Below are 23086 nucleotides of genomic sequence, written 5' to 3'. Positions count from 1 at the left end.
AGATGAAGATAGATAGAACAGCCAATATCGATTGCAATAAACTTAGGAAAATTTCACCCGAAAATATATAGTTTCGACTAAGACAAGGGGAATATTCTACAAAACCAGTGAAAAGTTGGAGTTGAATTAGAAATTATCCATTAACCCAAAAGAGAGCGAGATAGATAAAGTGAGAGAAATAAAAATAATATAATATTTAGATTCAATATAGAGCAATATTTTGAACCTTATCTCTTAAAGCATGTTTGACGGGCGTCAATTTCACCCCAAAGATATTTGTCTGTTTCGTTGCAGAAACATTTATAGATTGTTCCATTGACTTTGGCGATTCAAGCTTAGGTATCTTGTACATTGTAAAGCCCGGCTGTGATGAATACAATAATAATACATATACATTGTTACTGACGAACGATTATAACTCAATATATAAATATGTATTAAAACGAACTGTATTTTAGAAGTATAGCTATAGGTACCAATGAACTAGAGGTGAGGCACGGCTTTATATGAATAAATAAATCTGTAAATGTAGGTATATATATATACATCTGTATATAATCCATGCATAAAAGAGAAATAATACTTCCAAGAACTTTACTGGATTGGCGAAAATATTTATCAAAAATTTTCTTAAGGCTTGTTGACATTAAATTTAAGCTTTACATATATAAGGAATGTGTAGACGCACTAACCGTTGCGCGAAGAACGGAAGTGGAGAAAGTTTGCCTATCTTGAAATTTCTGGGAAATTGAGCTTCGGAATTAAAGGAAACTTGTAACTCCTTGACATAATATTGCCGTTCCTTAGATATCTGCTCTATAACAATAGATTGCTGCTCTCCTTCTTCTTTCTGGACTTTTAAAGACTTTTCAATTTGTTGATATTGCGCGGTTCGGATGTTAATTTGTACTTCTTGGCCTTTTTTAGCTAGAGTTTTTTCAATTACCTTGAGCTTCTTTTCAGCTTCTTCTTTGTCCTCAGCTTTCTCATCCTTCTTTTTATCCTTCTTTTCTACCGTGATCTTGCAAGTGGACTCATCCTTACCGGCCTCATTTGTCACAACAACTTTATAATTTGATGTGTGCTCCGCTTTGGCACTACTAAATGTTAACCGCGCCGTTGTACCATCAAATGTTGTTGTTATATCCTTTGTCTCGCGTATGAGAGTGCTACTCTTGTACCACTCAACCTTACACTTACGATCTGATTGCGTTAGGCTAATCAGAAGCTCAAAGGTTTTTGATTCAGTGACCTTTTGGTCAACCAGCTTGCGCGCAATCTCGGGCTTGCATGGCTTGCGCTCTTCTTCTGGGATGTCCACAAGATTAACAACCTGGGAGACTGCCTCGCCCTTTTCATTGCTGGCAACCAGTTTATAGGCGCCCTTATCACTATCCTCGACCTCGTTAATCTCGAGCTTGACGGCAAATTCACCATCTTTTGTCTTCTCAACTTGATAAACGTGGCGTTTGCTTTCCCTAACCGTATTGTTTTCCTTATACCAGGTACATTTTGGCTCAAATTTGGAGGCGACTACGCACTCGATGACAACGGTTCGCTTTTTTATTATTTTAATTATCTTGGGCTTGTCTTTTATAACAGGCACAACTGAAAATATATAGTTAGAATTGATTAAGCAAATTGCAATTTTTTTAATTAAAATTCTTTATCAAATAACTTACTTTCAATATTGAGCGTTAAATTAGCGTTCAGTTCACCCAATGCATTCTTAATGTTGCATTTGTACAGACCCGAGTCTTCCAACTGTGGATCAATCAACTCTAGTTTAATATAGTAATGATCGCCACGTGATTCCATGGACATTTTCAGTTTGTTGCTTTCTTTGATAACCTCCCCGTTGCGGAACCACACAATGTCTGGTTTTGGATCGGCCTTCACTTTGCACTCCATGATGACCAGCTTGCCATTATTTTCAGATATAATGCGAGGCTTTTCAACAAATGTTGGACCTTCGCCTTCGGGTTCGGGCTCCGCTTCAATGTTTAAATTGAGATTCGCATTTGATTCGCCATATTCGTTTTTTACATTACATCTGTAAGTTCCCCCATCTGTTGCGCCGGGATCCTAAGAATATATAGGTTGTAAGTACATTTCCTTTTACTATTCAAAAGACAAGTTTTCTTGGGATTAAGTGCATTTCTCCTATTATAAATTTTAGCACATTTAATTTTTCGGGTATAGCAACGTTATTATTTTTATACCCTGAACCCATTGAAAATGGGAAATCAGGGTATAATGGTTTTGTTAAAAGTATGTAACAGGCAGAAGGAGGCGTGGCAGACCCCACAAAGTATATATATTCTTGATCAACACGACGAGCTGAGTCGATTTGGCCCTGTCCGTCTGTCTGTCTGTCCGTCTGTCCGTCCGTCCGTCCGTCCGTATGTATGAACGCGTCGATTTCAGAAGATATAAGAGCTAGAGACTTCAACTTTTTTTTAAATGTCCGTATATAGCGCGCGCATATCGAGTTTATCACTAAAAAACGATAACTTATTCCGATACTTTTTTATCGATAAAAAACCTTATCGAAGATCACTTAAAAAATTATATCTCCTACATCTTTCAAGCTAGAGTCTCCAAATTTAAAATGTATATAAAGATGTATTTTATACAATTTCCACCCCCTCACCCTCATCTTTGTAAAAGTCGTATATCAAATACTAGAGACTTGTGCTTCGGTATACACATACATTTTAACATTATGATTACGTTCTGAAAGTTTCATTACGATCGTACGTCTAGAAATGAAATTATTCAACAAATAAATTTTCATTATATTGCCAAACATGCAGCGCAACCCAAGCGCAATCGCCTGTATATGTGAGTGTGTGTGTATGCGTGTGTTTGTTTGTATGTGTATGTGTGTGCATGTGTTTGTTTGTATGCGTGTGTGTGTACGTGTGTTTGTTTGTATGAGTGTGTGTGTGTGTTTGCTAATTATTATTGAAATATCAGTTGCTTGGAGGGTTCAGGGGATCTCGTAGTCGAGCAGTCTCGACTAGAACTTTCTTTCGTGTTATTTATTTTTTTCCTTTTTTTTTTTAACGTCATGAATTATAATTTTACAGATATATTTTTTTTTTTTACATCCGTGCAAAAGTATATATGTAAGTGTGCTTCAATTTTTTTCAATTTATTTCACTCTTTGTTGTAATTACAGTTTTTTTTTTTTTTTTTTTTTTTTTTGTGAATGGTATCTTACAATAATTAAAGAGTTTAGACTAGGAACTAGGCCTTTTCTGCTTAGATATTTACTTAGAGATATGACATGGTATATAATATGACTTAATTATTTGGGGGAAAAATCAAAGAAATAGAAAACCCCGAGGTTATTTATTACAAACTAACTTAAACACTAAAAATACTTAAAATTAAATGGCTATGCCAGTTCATTTATATGTGAATATGTTGATTCATGACACTTGGCTATGAAATTTTGCGATAGTCGCGATAATCTAATATCTACCAATTCAACATTGGCTCGACAGTGTAGATCTAACGTGGAATGATGCCAAGGAAGATTCAAAATAAGCTTCAAGATTTTATTTTGTGCGATTTGCAATTGACTTATGTGACATTTGGCTATATCTGACCAGACAGGTGCACCGTAAAAAGTAACTGATTGGAAAATTGACCTATACAAGAACATTTTGTTTTCTATGCTTAGCCTCGAGTTTCTATTTATAAAGGGATATAACGTACGAAGAATATGTTTGAGCTTTTTGTTTGTATTGGTTATATGGTCCTTGAATGTAAGTCTTCTGTCCAGTGTAATACCCAAGTACCTGACATTTGGATCCCACTTTATATATTCCGAGCCCAATCTGATGTCTGTTATTGGCACGTAGATGTCCTTTCGTTTTTTTGTGAAGAATATAGCCTTGGTCTTTTCTGGGCAGACTAAAATTTTCCATTGAGAGAAATATGTACCTAAAGAGTCATATGCTGTTTGGAGGTTTCGAACTATATCTGCAGAAAGAATTCCACCACAGAGAATTGCTGTATCGTCCGCAAAGACCGAGGTAGTGCAATGAGGTAATATTGGGAGATCAGAGGTATATATATTATATAGAATAGGGGATAGGCATGAGCCTTGGGGACAGCCTGCTGAGATGTTAACTGCTGTGGATGAAGCATTACCTAAATATACAATAAAAGATCTGTTTTTTAGATAACTTTGGATTATCTTTATGGCCGCAGGTGGGAAATTAAGATGTAGCATTTTGTGTATTAGGCCGTCATGCCACACTGAATCAAATGCGGCTTTGATATCTAGCAGTACCATTCCCGTTGACATAGAACTAGAAAAATTATCTTTAATGATTTTTTTAATTCTATAAAGGGGCTGAACAGTATTGTGTTCGCTTCTGAATCCAAACTGGTGACTTGGAAGGATATTATTGGATTCAACAAAGTGAGTTAATTTATCTTGGATAACCTTCTCTAGTATTTTGCTGACAAAGTGTGCTTCGTTGTATATGTTTAGTTCCTTACCTTTATTTCCAACGTCAGTTCATAGGTGTCTTCCGCGATGACAGTACTGTTTATTTTGATTTTTTTGCTTTTCTGCACTAAATCTTGCCCTCTATACCATGTGACGATGGGTTCTGGCTTTGCTTTGCATTTGCACTTCATAGTTATCAAAGTGCCCGTCTCATTTGGAATAATCCTCGGCTTTTCAATGAACGATGGAGCAAAACCATTTGCGTCGTTGGCGCCTATATGTGTTATAAGTATAGTATTTACATTATTATTGTAACATCAATCATTTCAAACATGTTTCATTGTTCTTTGCATACAGTTCTTTTATTTGCCACATTCTTGCAAAGATACTGCAACATAAAAGTGGATAGCGCATACATGAAAATACATATTTGAATAGGGTGATGATTTAAAATTTTTAGATTACACTTCAAGCTTGTGTATAGCTTAAATCCGAACAATATCTAAATAATTTATAGATGGTATTAAAAAATTAGCTGATGCGGGACGAATAGTGATATTATATATGTATTTATTATATATACAATTTCATGCCGTAAATACAATATTTATACATAAAGAAAAAAAAAAAAAAAAAAAAAAGAGAGAGGTATGTATTCATATACTTAAAAAAAAGTGAAGTAAATTTATTGTTTTCGGTTGGTTGAGGATAAAGATTATGGTGCAGTTTAAGTTCTTTTATTTGCCACATTCTTGCTAAGATAGTGCATGTAAGAATGGAATAGTTATACCTTGAAAATTAAGCGCTATATTTGCATTGCTCTCTCCATAAATATTTATCGCATTACAGCGATAGTTGCCGCCATCATCTTTTGTGGGATTTTGTATCTCGAGGGTAAGGATGTAGCTATCTTTTGTTATTGCCTTGCGGCTCATTTTGGTTCTCTGGTTGTCAGAGATTTGCTTATCGGAACAATACCATGTTATATCCGGTATTGGATGTGCTTCCAGGGTGCATTCCATTATCAAAATGTCCTCCTCTTGGCGTATTGTTGGTTTTTTGGGGAATCGCGGCGATTTCCCATCAGGAATTCTGCGTGTAAACGGAAGTATGTTTGAATAAAAGTCGTATCTTTTTTCATATATGTCATGTATATGTATATAATACACACATCTGAAGCCTTACTTTTTCGATCCGCTTTCGAAATTTAAATTAATCGTTGCCACTCCGGAGCCATGCTTATTTTTCGCGTGAGCTTTATACTCGCCCTGATCAGAGGAGACTACGCTACTTATCTCTAGGCGCGCCATGTGATATAATTTCTGATCCAGCGTCAGTGACATTTTATAGCGTTTTCCTTCACTTAGCACTGTCTCTCCATGGGACCTTTGCAATGTGATTGTACACAGAGGGAAATCATTACATTATGCTTATTAACAGTTTTGCATGCCCCGTTGCTCAACATATGTTGTAATCATTCTTGTTTCGCCTGTGGGGCTTTGCTCTTCTTTGTTAAGATCAAAGTTTTAGAGGCACTTTGATTTTGTTCGATATTTAGAATTTAAGTTTGAGTGTTCGTACCATGTCACCGTTGGTGTGGGATCTCCAACGCATCTACATTCAAATGTTACGTTTCCGCCATCTTCGCTCTGCCGGATAACGGGACGCTCGGTAAATGTGGGTTTAATTCCATCTGAACTTTCGGGAACAGGAGCCTCGTCGCCTACGAATTTCAAGTTACCATGTTACACAAATTATCCAAATATAAGTTACTTGCTTATATATACATATAATTGGATATAATTATAGTTAATTATATTCTCGCTCACGAAGTGAAAATCCGTACTTGCTCTTTTCCACAATTTTATTACAATTATTGCAGGTTCTAATTGTTCTAATTGTGTTAAATCATCGTCTACAGACATTTATGTTTATATTATATATTATAGACATAATTACATTCTTCATATATTAAATTCAACGGTCTTACGCTTTAATATAACATTTATAGTTTTTATTTTGCCATAGATTACGGAACATTTATGTAATTGTAGCTCTTCTTGTTGATATTAATTAAACATTCGAATGCAATTTGTCATATCGATCTACTGACTACAATTAAAAAGACATTCGAGCACTAAACAAGGGTCCCTTAAAACTTTTGACCAGTTAATGTGGTAATAGTAAAAGCACTATGACACTTGGAACCAAAAGACTCTTGTATACCGTCGATCTGGCTGTACGGTGTTCAGATCTGGGCAATATCTGAATATCAACAAGTATTCTATATACAAGTGTTCAAATTCCAAGATTGGGCTCCGTCAAAGTCAAACTATCGCTTTTGTCTCTAAGATTTCTTTTACTCAAGTGGATTAGCAGTTGAAGGAAATCCAGAAAGTCATAGAATTGAATGCTCCACACTTTTATTAGTAACCACTTCAACACTATGTATATACTTTATAGGGTCTGTCACGTCTCTTTCTGCTTGTTTCATACATTAAACAGCACTATTATACATTTATTAACGGGAGTATAAAATCAAAATCAGTCAACAAATTTTGTGGTCAACCACAAATTTGTGAGTTTTAATACTCATGAGTATAAAATGACTATACTTGGGTTTGTGCATGTTCGTCCGTCCATGCCCATTGGGGGCGTGGCAAATCGGAAAAAACTTTATCTCCTAGAGTTTTTGTCTTTTATGACCTGAAGATATAGTGATAAACTAAGCTACTAAATTATGGGATGTGAATGAGTGTTCTGCAATTGATACCGCCCGATTGAAACGTTCTTAATTGATTATATTATATTTTCTAAAAAAAAATGTCAAAGATTTGTGCCTTTGAATGTTCTACATCTGTGAAATCTTTAGACTTATGTAATATAAGTGTTCGATGATATAATAATTTATACAATTCATATACAAATACCTTTTACGGTAAGTGTATATAATTAAGTATAGCGTTATTACTATTTGAAGTTTAAGCAATAATTAAAATGAAATTATTGTAGAAAATAAGTATTTTTTGTGCATTGATGATGCTTGGAATTAGTTATATTATTAGCGAAGTTTATATATATATATATATATATATGTTCTTTTATGTAATTTGTATGTTATGGTCACATGATGATGTTGAATTGATTATTATTATTACACAAATAACTGCGCTCATCTCAAATTATACTAATATTTTCGTTTTATTATTGTGAATTACATCACAACAAAATATTTTGTAATTATAATAATATGATTATAAATAAATTGATCAGAACTTACTGTCAAAGTTGAGACTAATTGTTGCATTGCTTTCGCCCAGCTCATTTTTTGCATTCACTTTGTATTTGCCAGCATCCTCAACCGTAACATTTTGAATTTCAAGTGTTGCAAAATATGAGTGGCCATCTTTATCAATGGTAAGCTAGAAAACATGACAACAGAAAATTACAAGATGTTTGATACAAAGATAGTCTTTGGTTAGAGAGAAAAGTATATTGGTTTAAACAGCAATTATTTACCTTATGTCTGGGAGTCTCCTTAACAGGCGTGCCATTATGAAACCAAGTTATATTCGGTAAAGGGTCAGCATTAACACGACATTCAAACAGAAGGCGTTTACCATCTTCTTCTTGTCGTATGGCAGGTTTTTTCGCGAATGTCGGCGCGAAACCGTCGATTTGTCTGTAAATTATTAGAAACTCAGTAAAGAGCTCAAATGAAATCTCGTTCATATTAATCAACTGATAACAAATAAACAACACTGGTATTAATAGTCTTTTAAACAAACGCAATTTATTTTGAACAATATTAATCAACTGATAACAAATAAACAACACTGGTATTAATATAGTCTTTTAAACAAACGCAATTTATTTCGAACAATGTCCGTTAAAGCTTAAGCTTTAATATTTGAATTAATGGAAAAGAACCGAAAAAATATTTGATCATCCACAGCCTTAGAGCTAGACGTCCAAAGCTTCACAGATACGTTACTATACATTGAGATTAAGTAAATAAAACAAGTAAGAAGGCTCTAGTCGAGACTGCTCGACTAGGAGATACCCTGAACCCTCCAATCTGATACTCTAATCATTCTGTACTACTTTTATGCACATATACATACATACACATGCATCCGCACGCAAGTATAAAAAAAATGTATATACAAAGAAAATCTGAAATCTCCAGGTCTTAAAGTGCTCAAATGAGGCTGAAAAAACAAAATCATTTTTCGATTATTCTCGATAGAAAAATTTGTCGGATGAGTTACACGAGATGCATACAAAATTTCAGCTCTTCATACAGACGAACGGACGGACAGACGGACAGGGCTATATCGACTCAGCTCGTCGTCCTGATCAGGAATATATACACTTTATGGGGTCTGCGATGATTCCTTCTGCCCGTTACATTGTACTTTTACACAAAACCATTATACACGTATAGGCACGTGCTCTGCCAATTACGCTGCGCTGCAGTGTAGGCAATATTATGAGAATTTACTTGTTGAATAATTTATTTTGTAGTGGAACTATCTTCATGAAACTAAATATGATAAAATCGTACTACGTTTGTATACAGCAGTATGCCTACGAAATTTCAAGTCTCTAGTTCCCATAACCTTTGAGATCTAGGCGTTCATACGGACGGACGGACGAAGAGGCAGATTAAGAATATAAATATCTTATGGGGCATGCGATGCTGCCTTCGGCCTATTTAATGAGGATCAAGGAACAATTTTAATCAGACACAATCAACATAGAGGTACCTCGGAAAGTTCATTCGACTCACCTTAAGTCTTCGAGCAGTAAAAATTGGCCAACTTGTTAATAAAAAGCATCTTATTATATTACATTAATTACAACGAATTATAACATGTTTTAATAATACAATATTTAAATATCCTAATATCTAGTAAATTATCAAAATTATTTTAGTTTTATTTGTTTTAGCTAACACTCTGTCACTTTGGTATTTCAGCTAAAGTTTGGGAACATGAAAAATATTTAGCGTAAGCATCAGTTAGAGCGCAAATTAGGTATAATAGTAACGAAATTAAAAAAATTAGCTTACTTTTCTTTTGGTTCGTCAGCAGCTGATCAGAATAAGGTATGAGCGTTTAAAATATTGACGAGAATATATTAATATTACATATTATTATAATAAAAAAAAACCTTAGAGAACAAGTAACTACTCTATAAAAATACCTAATTATGTTATTAAACATCTTTGAACCTCTTATTAACCCTACTTATCCAATTTGATTGTTTCTCTCGATATCATATTTATTTGGTTTTCCCAAACTATGTTTTAGTTACTGTCTACTTACGTGTGAAATTCAAATTGATTGATGCAGAGACCTCGCCCGATTTGTTTTTGGCTTTTACTTTGTAAAGTCCAGCATCTGTTTCAACAACATCGTCAAGCTCTAATACTACCGTAAATTTGTTATCACCGATGGGCTGAACTTTAAATTTAGTTCTGACATCCTCTGTTAGTTTACTATCACTTCGAAACCACTCTATATCCGGCTTCGGGGACGACAGCAGCTGACATTCAAATATCAACCGATTACCGTCATCTTCTTGATGCAGCTGTGGCTTCTTTACAAAGCTGGGAGCGAAATCTTCAGCCACCCCCATGCTGAGATTTATCGTTTTTCCCCTTCAACGGCTCGGCAACAGGCTTTTAAGGTCTGCAACAATAGGCAGCATGTATATTCATCAAATGTAAATATAGTTAGTTAATAGTTATAATATAATTATAATTGTGAGTAGTATCATGCTTACAGTTTATCTGTCTATATACAGTTACGAAATAAAACACTGTCAGAATAATAGCACAACACAATGCAAATAAACATGTATAGATTGCTGTTTACAGATTAATCAGTAATATACATTAATGTATATATATCTATGTACGTATACATATGTATGTATGTACGTATATCGACATCTGAGTGGTGCACACGACTCATAGATATTTTGGAAAATGGAAATTTGATCCCCTTTCAACCCGTCGGTAACCGTAGGTATTGGAAAAAGAATTCATAAAAAATACATATATTGAATGTGTTTCTGATTTATTTTTAGTCTTTGGATGTCACGATTTTTGTTTTTACTAAAAAAAAAAAATTAATCAAGTAATATATATAAGTAATATATATGTGTATATATAATATAAATATTGATTAATTTTTGTTAAATATAAATGATTCATATACTAATATATATTATATATATGTATATGAATATATATAATAATGGCTGATATATGTATGTACTATATTACTCTTGTGAAGTATAATTATGTACATACATATATGAATGAAATTTTGTATGGATATTAGGCGAAGCTACATATCCATGGCCGTCAAATACATAAATACATATATACATATTTGCATGACTGCGAAAATTGGGGGCGTGAATTCGTATGGATTTCAATTGATTAGTAGCAGTTTCGTACATACTGCGAATCGTAATATTTTAAGTAAATGAGCACAGTAAGATTATATATACATATGTGTATATGTATTGCTTTTCAGTTCACTTCTTATGGGATATATATTCATATGAGCCAGATCTATTTATATACCCGTCAACCATTACACAATTCCACGAATAGACACAGCTATATAAGCATGAAACGCGTATGTAGCAATATACACACTCAGAGATATAATACATATAAATTTATTTTTAACTATGTGAAAAAGTTTTTAATTTACTACTGAAATTTAATTTGTTTAAGTTGCGTTAATAACTGTTTTTTTGTTATTATTATTATTATTATATATATAATTATATTCTTATTATATATATTATATATTATATATATTATATATTATATATATATATATATATTATATATATTATATATACATATATATTTATTTATTTATTTATTTATTTTTTTTTTTTTTTTTTGGTACATACAACTATACTACAGATAACACAATGCAACCCACAGCAAGAAAAAGTATCTTCTGTGGAAACGAAGCGAACTCCACGAGTGTTGATCTATTACTGTTTCTTTTCAACTGAATCTCGCTGAGAATCAGCATCAGTCATTAGGAATTATCGAGCGAGAATAGCTTTCGCTCTCAATGTGGGGTCTACATTTTACACTCTCCCTCTCTGGCATTCCTCTCTCTTTTTCGTTCTTGCTAGTTAATTCTCATTATAGTAGTGGAATTCTGTGCATTTTAATTTTTGAGGTATATTTTATAGATATGTATGTATGTATAAATATTTGATTCAGAAGTATTGACTGGTGACACTCTCAAAATTCTTCTATATTTGCCTGCTTCCTCTTAACGAACAGAGCGTTAGTAATAAATATATTTCATACATAACAAGAAGCTTCCAGTCAAGACTGCTCGACTAGAAGGTACCCTGATCCCTCCAAGCTGATATTCTAATCATTCTGCACTTCTTTTATGCACGCATACATACATAGATATACATCCACACTCACATATAAGCCCACGCTCCGCTGAATGCGCAGATAGCAGAGACTACACTTGGGCAGCGCTGCAGTGTGGACAATATTATGAGAATTTATTTGCTGAATAATAAATACTAAACAATAAAAACTTTCAGAATGTGAATACGTTTACGTAAATACGATATCCATTGAACCCTCTAAGCAACTGATATTTCAATAATAATCCGCACACACACACGCATACAAACAAAAACAAGCACACACACACACGCATACAAACAAACACAAGCACACACACGCACATATACAGGCGATTGCGCTTAAGTTGCGCTGCAGTGCTGGCGAACTTTTAAGAATTTATTTGTTAAATAATTTAATTTCTAGACGTACGATCTTAATAAAACTCTCAGAACGTTATCATAATGTTCAAAAGTATGTATATAACAAGCACAAGTCTCTAGTATTTGAAATGCGCAATTTACAAATATCGAAATTGTATGAAATGAATCTTTATATATGTTTTAAATTTGGAGACTCTAGCCCTAAAGATGTGGGAGATATAATTTTATAACTGATTTTCGATAAGGTTTTTATCGATAACAAAATGACGGGATGAGTTATCGATTTTTAGTGATAAACTGCATATGCGCGCGCTATGTACGGACATTAAAAAAAAAATTTGAAGAGTCTAGCTCTTATATCTTCTGAAATCGACGCGTTCAAACATACGGACAGACGGACGAACGGACGGACGAACAGACTGACGGACAGGGCCAAATCGACTCAGCTAGTCGCCCTGATCAAGAATATATATACTTTGTGGGGTCTGCCCATTGAAATGGGAAATCAGGATACAATGGTTTTGCTCGTCTTGAGCTGGCGATGAGCTGAGTCGATTTGCCCTGTCCGTCTGTCTGTCCGTATGCTTGCACGCGTCGATTTCAGAAGATATAGGAGCTAGAGACATGATTTTTTAAATGAGCGTATATACAGCGTGGATGTCGAGTTTATCTTTAAAGATCGATAACTATTCCCGATATTTTATTATCGATTTTTTTAATCGATATCATTATCATTATCAATCAAGGCAGATCCCACTGTAGCTAATTTTGATTTTTAATTTTTTAAAATTGAATGAAAATCCGATTAATAAATTAATCAAAGTGTATTTTTTCATCATCATTCGTCATAATAAAATACTTTTATATTTCTATCTATATAAATATTGTTCAGCTAAAAGGTACGAAGTTCGCCGAGTAAGCTATGTAGTATTCATATATGCATTTAATACAATTTCGATTTTCCTTAAAATCTACTCCCCAACCCTATATTCACCCCCTTACCTCGCCCTCATATTTAAACATCTGAAAGTTTCATTAAGATTTTACGTCTACAAATTATTCTACAGTAAATTCTCATAATATTGACAACACTACAGCGCAGGCTAAGCACAGCCGCTTCTACTGCGCAGTTTGCAGAACGCCTGCGTACTAGAGACCTGTGCTTTGGCAATTGTATAATGATAATCTGTAAGTTTGGTGAAGATAGTCCATCGACAAGATATTATTATTATTATTCCAAAGTTATTAAACAATTATATTTCCATAGTAAGCCCACACGGCAGCCAATGCGTGAGTATGCGTGCGTGTGTAAATTATAATTGAAATATCAGTTGTTTGAAGGGTTCAGGGAATCTCGTAGTCGAGCTATCTCGACTAGAGCTTTCTTACTTGTATCATTTGTCACTGTTGTTAACTGAATTCAAAATGTTCAGCATATGACCTATATTCTATTAAATACTAGCTGGCCCGGCAAACGTTGCATTGCCCATTTATTAATCGGATTTTCATTCAAGCACCTTGTGGTAAACGACATTCTTTGTTTTTTGGTCAGGTGCAAGAACAAATGCGGATGGTTTGCCAACACGTGAGCATGCCACGTACAATTGACCATGAGAAAAACACGCATTTTCTAGATTGAGGCCACAAATAGTCAAAGATTGGCCCTGTGATTTGTTGATCGTCATGGCGAAGGCAAGACGAATCGGGAATTGAATTCGTTTAAACTCAAAGGGCATATCTGTTGGAATCATAGGAATCCTGGGAATAAGAACTTCCTCATCTTTAAATTTTCCTTTGAGTATCGACGCGTGAATCACATTGCTCATCAGTTTTCTTATCACCAAACGCGTTCCATTGCACAGTTTTGGTTGGTTGAAATTTCTAAGCATGATAACTACCGAGCCAACCTTCAGATGTAAATTGTGCGGTGGTAAACCAGACACATCCAAGAAGTTCAAAAATTCAGTTGGATAATTAGTGGCTTCTTCTTCGTTTGTTACACAGTCGATAGATTTGAATGAATACAGAGTACCAACGATTTTATTTTAAATATTAAGATTAAGGTCATCCACATCTTTATTTTTAGCCGCCAAAATTGCTCGCTCACTTAACCATTTAGTATTTTTGTGGAAAGCAATGATTTTCGGAAATACTGTTGTTGATAAGCTCATCTTTTAATGTGACGAAATTGCAAAAATTTTGAAGAAATGAATTCAAGCCACTCGATTCGTCAACAGGAATACGGCCATTATCGACATTCAGCAATTGCCTCGCGAAATCATCAGCAGATAGATCGTTCAACAATGCAACTCTCATATCTACAGACAGTTGAAGTTTGGTTACATTTTATTTGATTTTTATGCTTTGAGGCAAGCGTTTATTTCGTCGGCAGCAGTAGATGTTGGCATTACTGGTAGTGTTTGTCGGAAATCGCCAGATAATAAAATCGTTGTACCATTTCTTATTGCCGTTTCACGGGCTGCCTCTCTTTGATCAGCACGAATTTAGGGCCTTTTTTTGCTGGGTACTAACGCGGCGCCTTTCTCGGTTTCTCGTTCTTCGTCAGATAATTGACTCGAGATATTCCGTTGCCTAATTGCATCATGGGTCCGACGGGAAAGATTATATCTTCTAGGACGCGGCATTTTTATTGATAGTAATACTGAATATGCCCTCGCACAAAACCACATAAAACAATCGAGAAATATAAATATAAGATTTGAGACAAACAAAACAGAACTTTCGAGATATTTAGCTTCTGTATGCACGCGTATTATTTTTATTCTGTATGCACGCGTATTATTTTTATTATCAAATGTGCTTTTTTATGAATAGTCAGGTTCGCCTGAGGCTGTGCCGTAGACAGGACCGAAACTGTCACTGTTATCAAGCCTACTGAGTATCAATGGAAATTTGAATCTTTAGGGAAAAACCGCGTTTTTCAAGTATTCGTGAACTTTTTTCAGTATTTTTAAGATCTACTATCCTACTCGTAGCGAAGACAAATCCAACAAATCAAAAACCATGAAAATTGGTCCAGCAGATCTCGAGTTATAAGTGCTGGAAAACTTTTCACAACACTCTTTTATATACATATATAGATTTGACAAAATTAAAAAAAAAAAATTAAAAATCATTCACAATAGCTATGTATACTGGCTTCTAGCTCTTGTACTTTAGGAGATACAAACAGATATACACGAGTAAGTGTTCCAAATTTCAAGTCTCTAGCTTTAATTGCGCCGAAATAAACTGCGTTCGCACGGACAGCATGACGGACATTTTACAAAACCAATCTACTTATTTCACTTTCGTGAATGAGTATAATAATAAAATCCAAGTCTCTAGCTCTTTTATCTTTTGAGATCGATGCCTTTAAGCATACGGACAGACGGACAGGGCTAAATCGACTCAGCTCGTCGTCCTGATCAAGAATATATACATACTTTGTGGGGTCTCCCACGCCTCTTTATGCCTGTTACATACATTTCAACAAAACCATATTACCTGATTTCCCATTTTCAATGGGTTAGGGTATACAAAAAAAATTTCCCTTTTATTGGAATGTGTGTGAGGTATAATACTGGTGCTTTTCGCATGGCATCTATATATTATTATAATGATGTTAGGTTAGGTTATAATAATACGGATACAATTTATTACACAATTTCTACAAACAAGACAGGGGTTATAATCCGAGCTAGAATATATGAATACGTATATACGTATCCTGGCCAAAGTTTGCGCGAACGATTTAACCCTGTGTATACTTTGAGGACCGCTCTCTTAGCAACCACTTTGCAACATTTTTTTCTCTTCCAGAATTCATTGAGTTATATCACAAATTACAAATATCTTGATGGACCCTTCCAAAACATATTCAAGTTCATTAAAATATTTACATAACTTAACTTTGATAAGGGCCCTTATGCATTCACCAAATTGAAAATTGTAATATACGTTTCGTTTGCTTTAATTAAATAAATCTGTATTTGAAGATCTCTCTCTCTTTCTTTCTCTCTATTTTTCTCTCACTCTCCCTATCTCTCTCTCTCTCTCTCATACAGTTTTGTGAGTGTAGAATAACAAATTTACATACTAATTTACGAGTTGCCATCTACAATCTCGGACATTCAAGAAAACATAACCTGTTTTTTTTTTTCTCAAAATTATATTTTCAAATCACACCAATTATTGTAATGATTGGTGGCATTTTTGAGCGGATATACATATATGCCTTTTTGTACAATCATCATGCTTAAATAATATTTAATGTGTTCATTGAAAGATATGTTAATTCAATTTTGTGAGTTTCCGAAGTGTAACTTTGATATGAAAGATATGGCATAAACAATACTTCAGTAGTTTGTTTGATGGCATGAACGCTGATTTATATAGCGACTTATTAATTATATCTTATATGCACTAAGCCTGCACTTATGCCCACGGCGAGTAGAAGCAAGACGCAAAAAACTGTTGCTTTCCCGACCCATGCGAATTAAGAGCACCCGCTGGATTTGCTCCACCAGAGGATGCCAGGCTGTTGGCGTAGTTGTAGCTCATGTGTGCGTAAGCGGGCATAGCCGGTGATATACTCTCGCTCCCAAATGCCGACCCATGGGACATTTGACTTGGACTGGACGTAGATGGACGAGACTCCATGCTCTGATGATGGGCAGCACTAATAGCAGTATTAGTGGTAGATGTTTCCAATACTGAAGCCGGAGCTGGTGGTGGTGGCGGCAAGCCATAAGCTGATAATGACTCGTATCCAGTTGAATTGGTACTAGCTGGATTGCTAATGTTCACTGTAGGGCTACTGCTGACATTGGTGCTCTCGTTTGTAGCGCCTCCTACGCAGACCAGCTGATGCGGCCCTAGGGGGGGCGGCCTTAATGGCATGTGGCACGGGTACATTGAGGACGGGGTCAGATCTCTTTGTTGAGCGATGCCCGGGCCAACAGTTTGGTGACTAAAGCTTGGCATGGAAGAAACCGCACTTGTAAAATTCAAATTTTAAAGCTATCCAATTTCCTTCAGATAAATTAACTTACCTATAACCCTCACTAATCGATAACGCACTATGATGCATGTTCGAGTACATAGCACTCATTGAGCTGCTAAACCCACTGTTGAAGTTGAGCCGCGGAGAAATGGACGGCACGAGCGTGTGAGGAACATGATGATGATGCTGATGTCGATGATCCGTAATCTCCAGCCCCGAAGCACATTCATTACCAACGTCATGCGTTCCACTTCGAATCTGTGCGCTTCCTCCTCCCCCACCAGCTGAGTGGTGTGCCTCAGATGCCTCAAGGCCACCAGTGGGTGTAGATATAGGGTGGGGCGATGACAAGCTGTTCAACCCACCTACAAATAAGAGAGTACAATCTTGACATAAGAAATTTTGCGTACTTATGAATTGAACTGGTCCTAGCACCCACTGACTCCTATTAATAAAATAAGAGACTGCTCAACTAAGAGATTCTCATACCCTGCGATGAGCTGGTATTGTAATTAACGCTTTTTTTATGCATTCATAAGAACAATCCATGCATCCACAAGCACGAATAATACGATCTGAATACTATAGCCAATCTTCCTTTATATGAATTATCTCTATTAATTTGTGTATTTGGAAAAGCAAAAGTTCAACAAGTCAAGTATTTGAAAAAATTATACGAGCTGAGACGATTTAATCCTGTCCATCTGTCTGTACATATTGACTCGCCGAGTTTTTTAAACCTTGAGCCCATTGAAATGGGAAAATGGGGTATAATGGTTTGCATAGTGCAAATACTTTGTAATTTACAGTATTTGGATTTGCTTTGTGTTCTAATAAACAATCGGCTGAACGGATACAAACTGTACAAAATCAATAGCGGAGAACTTACTTCCTGCTGATCCGACCAATAGGGCTGAGCAACCACCCAAACTATTGGGACTGTCAGTTAATGAAGTCGTAGCCGAAGTCGAGGTTGAAGTTCCACTTGTACCGGTGGAATTTGGGGTATGCCTCTGACTTCGCAATTTTTCCTCACGCCGCCACTTGGCACGTCGATTAGAAAACCACACCTGTATCCTTGCTTCAGGCAATCCTATTTTACCAGCCAAACGTTCACGAGCGAATACGTCCGGATAATGCGTTCTTTCAAACTCTGAAATAAATTAAGATTAATTATTTTTTTCATTTCGATTAAAAAAACTAGAAGATGTTATGAATGTACGTGTGCGCACGTATAGGAAAACTGCCGTAGCTGCTGCACGTGCGTTTGTTAATTGGCCAAACATTTTGTTATTTTTTAACGTCGATTGACTAAACCGAATTTAATGAAACTTTCAGCATATTAAAATAAATAATTTATTTATAATGTTTTTAATCGATAATTAAATATCGGGAATAGTTATCGATTTTTAAAGCAAAACTCGACATCCGCGCTGTATATACGGTCATTTAAAAAAAAAATCAAGTCTCTAGCTCTTATATCTTTTGAAATCGACGTTCAAACATACGGACAGACAGACAGACGGACAGTGCTAAATCGACTCAGCTCGTCGCCCTGTTCAAGAATATATATACTTTGTGGGGTCTGCCACACCTCCATCTGCCTGTTACATACATTTTAACAAAACCATTATACCCTGAATTCCCATTTTCAATGGGTTCAGGGAATAAAAATCGTTGTTTGTTGCATATATGTACATATTTATATATATATGTACGTTGCATTGCCCTATAGATTATTTCTAAGTAAAAAATTTTGGAAAGCTATGTTGTTCAGTTGGGCTACACTCTGATTAATTTATTAATCGGATTTGAATTATAAAATCTTTATCTTTATTTTTAGTCGCCAAAAATGCTCGCTCACTTAACCATTTAGTATTTTTGTGGAAAGCAATGATATTCGGAAATACTGTTGTTGATAAGCTCATCTTTTAATGTGACGAAATTGCAAAAATTTTGAGGAAATGAATTCAAGCCACTCGATTCGTCAACAGGAATACGGCCATTATCGACATTCAGCAATTGCCTCGCGAAATCATCAGCAGATAGATCGTTCAACAATGCAACTCTCATATCTACAGACAGTTGAAGTTTGGTTACATTTTATTTGATTTTTATGCTTTGAGGCAAGCGTTTATTTCGTCGGCAGCAGTAGATGTTGGAATTACTGGTAGTGTTTGTCGGAAATCGCCAGATAATAAAATCCTTGTACCATTTCTTATTGCCGTTTCACGGGCTGCCTCTCTTTGAGAAGTACGAATTTAGGGCCTTTTTTTGCTGGGTACTAACGCGGCGCCTTTCTCGGTTTCTCGTTCTTCGTCAGATAATTGACTCGCGATATTCCGTTGCCTAATTGCATCATGGGTCCGCCGGGAAAGATTAGATCTTCTAGGACGCGGCATTTTTATTAATAGTAATACTGAATATGCCCTCGCACAAAACCACATAAAACAATCAAGAAATATAAATATAAGATTTGAGACAAACAAATACCTGAACTTTCGAGATATTTAGCACGCGTATTATTTTTATTCTGTATGCACGCGTATTATTTTTATTATCAAATGTGCTTTTTTATGAATAGTCAGGTTCGCCTGAGGTTGTGCCGTAGACTGACTGACTACATTTGTTTATTTACTTCTATACTATTGTATAATAGGAGAGCAGGACCGAAAACTGTCACTGTTATCAAGCCTACAGAGTATCAATGGAAATTTGAATCTTTAGGGAAAAACCGCGTTTTTCAAGTCTTCGTGAAATTTTTTCAGTATTTTTAAGATCTACTATCCTACTCGTAGCGGAGACAAATCCAACAAATCAAAAACCATGAAAATTGGTCCAGCAGATCTCGAGTTATAAGTGCTGGAACACTTTTACACAACTTTCTTTTATATATATACATATATATATATATACCTTTTTCTAGACTATCAATCTGGTCATTTGTAAACGATGTTCGGTTTCTTTGCAGTTTTCTCTTTAAAATTAATCTGGCCTGGTCATCTTCGCTCGCACCTATATTAGAGGCACCACCATTTGAGTTCTCTCCCTCGCCAGAACCAGTTTCGTCTGATTGATGCCCATCGAGCTCTAAAAGGTAATCAAAAATTTTATTGTTAATATTACATTATTAGTGTTAATATATATTGCATACTGTTGTTAATATTTATATATATATATATATATATATATATATAGGGAATTTATAAAAATGGAGTTTATGCCTAGAAATTTATATATGTATGAATTTCATGTCCGCTTTTTTTACACAGTCATGCTAAATTTAAATTGAGTATATTGTTAATGCGCAATGTTCGTCCTGCTATTGTATTGTGGGCGTAGGGGGCGTGGTATCCACAATCTGTATATTACAAAATCTTTGTATTTATCTTATGTATATACATATCTGAAATCTCCAGGTCTAAGTGTTCAAATGAGGCTGAAAAAACATAATCAATTTTGCGATTATTCTAGATAAACAACTAAGAAAACTCTAGTTAAGACTGCTCGACTAGGAGATACCTTGAACCCCCAGTCTGATATTCTAATCACTCTGCACTTTTTTTTAGGCACTTTTTACACGCACGTATTAGAACTGTGCAGTTAGCAGCTACTGGGATTGACCTGCGCTGCAGTGCGGCCAATATTAGACTAATTTATTTGTTGAATAATTTAAAATCTAGACGTACGATCTTAATGAAACTTTCAGAACTGGATCATAATGTTCAAATGTATGTACATTCCAAAGCACATGTCTCTACTACGCCTTTTACAAAGGTGAGGGTGAGGGTGAGGGGGTGAATTTAAGGGTGGGGGTAAGTTTTAACAAAAACCGAAATTATTTAAAATACACATGAATCTACATTAAAAACTTGGAAGCTTCAGCTTTAAAGGTGTAGTACATATGATTAAATAACTAGCTTTCGATAAGGTTTTTAATCGATAATAAAATATCAGGGGTTGTAATCGATTTTTAGTGATAAACTTGATATGCGCGTGATATACACGGACCTAGTTCAAGTCTCTAGCTCTTATATCTTCTGGGATCGACGCGTTCATACATACGGACGGACAGACACGCGGAAAGAGCAAAATCGACTCAGCTCGTCGCCCTGATCAAGAATATATATACTTTGTGTTAACTGCCACGCCTCCTTCTGCCTTTTACATACTTTTAACAAAACCATTATACCCTGATTTCCAATTTTCAATGAGTTCAGGGTATAACAAGAAAGAAAGCTCTAGTCGAGACTGCTCGACTACGAGATCCCCTGAACTCTACAAGCAACTGATATTTCAAACTGATATTTCAAACACACACGCACACACACACGCACACGCGCATACAAACAAACACACGCACACACACGCATACAAACAAACACACGCATATACACACACTCACATATACAGGCGATTGCGCTTGGGTTGCGCTGCAGTGTTGGCAATATTATGAGAACTTATTTGTTGAATAATTTAATTTCTAGACGTACGAATGTAATGAAACTTTCAGAACGTAATCATAATGTTAAAATGTATGTGTACACCGAAGCACAAGTCTCTAGTATTTGATATACGACTTTTACAAAGATGAGGGTGAGGGGGTTGATTTAGGGGTGGGGGGTAAATTTTAACAAAAACCGAAATTGTATAAAATGAATCTTAGTATACATTTTAAATTTGGAGACTCTAGCTTGAAAGATGTAGGAGATATAATTTTTTAAGTGATCTTCGATAAGGTTTTTTATCGATAAAAAAGTATCGGAATGAGTTATCGTTTTTTAGTAATAAACTCGATATGCGCGTGATATATACGGACATTTTAAAAAAAAGTTGAAGTCTCTAGCTCTTATATCTTCTGAAATCGACGCGTTCATACATACGGACGGACGGACGGACGGACGGACGGACGGACGGACAGACAGACGGACAGGGCCAAATCGACTCAGCTTGTCGCCCTGATCAAGAATATATATACTTTGTGGGGTCTGCCACGCCTCCTTCTGCCTGTTACATACATTTCAACAAAACCATTATACCCTGATTTCCCATTTTCAATGGGTTCAGGGTATAAAAAGTTAACAGATGATATATCAAAACATACTGCGAATGGTATACACGAGTATGCATGCCAAATTTTAGCTTTCTACCTTTTGTATCTACTGAAATCGACTCAGCTCGTCGCCCTGATCAAGAATATATATACTTTGTGGGGTCTGCCACGCCTCCTTCTGCCCGTTACATACTTTTTCATAAAACCAATATACCCTGATTTCCCATTTTCAATGGGTTCCAGGGTGTAAAAAGACCGAGGATCTGGCATTAACAATTGTTAACAAGTAACAAGGCTCTAGTCGAGTCTGCTCGACTAGGAGATACTCTGAACTCTCCATCTGATATTCTAATCCTTTTGCACTTCTTTTATGCACACATACATACACATGCATCCACAAGCACGCATAGGGACACAAAAAAAGTATCGATATTTCTGGTATCGGTTACATTGGGGTGATGATACCGATATTCTGTACTCGATCTTTTGGTGTCGATATTTGTACTTATCAAGTATCTCCAGAGCCATATCGATTAAAAACGTACGCGGGACCATGCGAAACTCGCCAGTAAATTTGCGCTTGATTTGAGACTCCATTGAGTCATTAAAAAAAGTTTTTAAAAATATTGTCACAAATCTATATATAATTTAATGGAAAAATAAAACCAAAAAAGTTTTACAAGTGATCTTAATTTAATAAGTTTAATAAGCCCGTGCTCTGCCAAGTGTGGGCAATATTATGAGAATTTATGTGTCGAATTATTTA

The 23086-nt window shown here is 35.4% G+C and overlaps 2 protein-coding genes and 1 long non-coding RNA gene across 31 annotated transcripts in view; 1 reads left to right on the top strand and 2 right to left on the bottom strand.

Moving 5' to 3' along the window:
* bt (projectin protein bent) overlaps positions 1 to 11522 on the bottom strand; it is a 63475-nt gene extending 51953 nt beyond the window's left edge. For 23 of the 26 annotated variants that reach the window (XM_089262745.1, XM_089262750.1, XM_089262769.1 and 20 more), the window contains exons 1-11: positions 11411 to 11522; positions 9799 to 10164; positions 9543 to 9564; positions 7988 to 8150; positions 7749 to 7890; positions 6050 to 6191; positions 5654 to 5854; positions 5259 to 5560; positions 4519 to 4742; positions 1683 to 2085; positions 947 to 1608 (exon numbers count right to left, since the gene is read on the bottom strand). In XM_089262745.1, coding sequence (XP_089118871.1) covers positions 947 to 1608; positions 1683 to 2085; positions 4519 to 4742; positions 5259 to 5560; positions 5654 to 5854; positions 6050 to 6191; positions 7749 to 7890; positions 7988 to 8150; positions 9543 to 9564; positions 9799 to 10111 — 2574 coding nt within the window. In that variant the 5' untranslated portion in view covers positions 10112 to 10164; positions 11411 to 11522. Of the gene's footprint in view, positions 1 to 226; positions 365 to 946; positions 1609 to 1682; positions 2086 to 4518; positions 4743 to 5258; positions 5561 to 5653; positions 5855 to 6049; positions 6192 to 7748; positions 7891 to 7987; positions 8151 to 9542; positions 9565 to 9798; positions 10165 to 11069; positions 11206 to 11410 lie in introns of those variants that run through there. The other 3 variants (XM_089262770.1, XM_089262746.1, XM_089262765.1) reach the window with 3 other exon arrangements.
* Positions 1 to 23086, top strand: part of LOC149090911 (uncharacterized) — a 148443-nt gene that overhangs the window by 31622 nt on the left and 93735 nt on the right. The window lies entirely within an intron of this gene.
* The window catches only part of ey (eyeless), a 31259-nt gene continuing 24583 nt past the window's right edge, over positions 16411 to 23086 (bottom strand). For 2 of the 4 annotated variants that reach the window (XM_089262834.1, XM_089262836.1), the window contains 4 exons: positions 20184 to 20357; positions 18157 to 18420; positions 17317 to 17632; positions 16413 to 17240 (listed from right to left, as the gene is read on the bottom strand). In XM_089262834.1, coding sequence (XP_089118960.1) covers positions 16700 to 17240; positions 17317 to 17632; positions 18157 to 18420; positions 20184 to 20357 — 1295 coding nt within the window. In that variant the 3' untranslated portion in view covers positions 16413 to 16699. Of the gene's footprint in view, positions 17241 to 17316; positions 17633 to 18156; positions 18421 to 20183; positions 20358 to 23086 lie in introns of all 4 variants that reach the window. The other 2 variants (XM_089262835.1, XM_089262837.1) reach the window with 2 other exon arrangements.

The sequence above is a fragment of the Drosophila navojoa genome, chromosome 6 (assembly GCF_054131105.1).
Source record: "Drosophila navojoa isolate 15081-1374.11 chromosome 6, UAZ_NAV_1.0, whole genome shotgun sequence".
In the NCBI taxonomy this organism is placed as follows: domain Eukaryota; kingdom Metazoa; phylum Arthropoda; class Insecta; order Diptera; family Drosophilidae; genus Drosophila; species Drosophila navojoa.
Note: the sequence above shows the minus strand (reverse complement) of the source record. Positions and strands in the feature narration are given on the sequence as shown.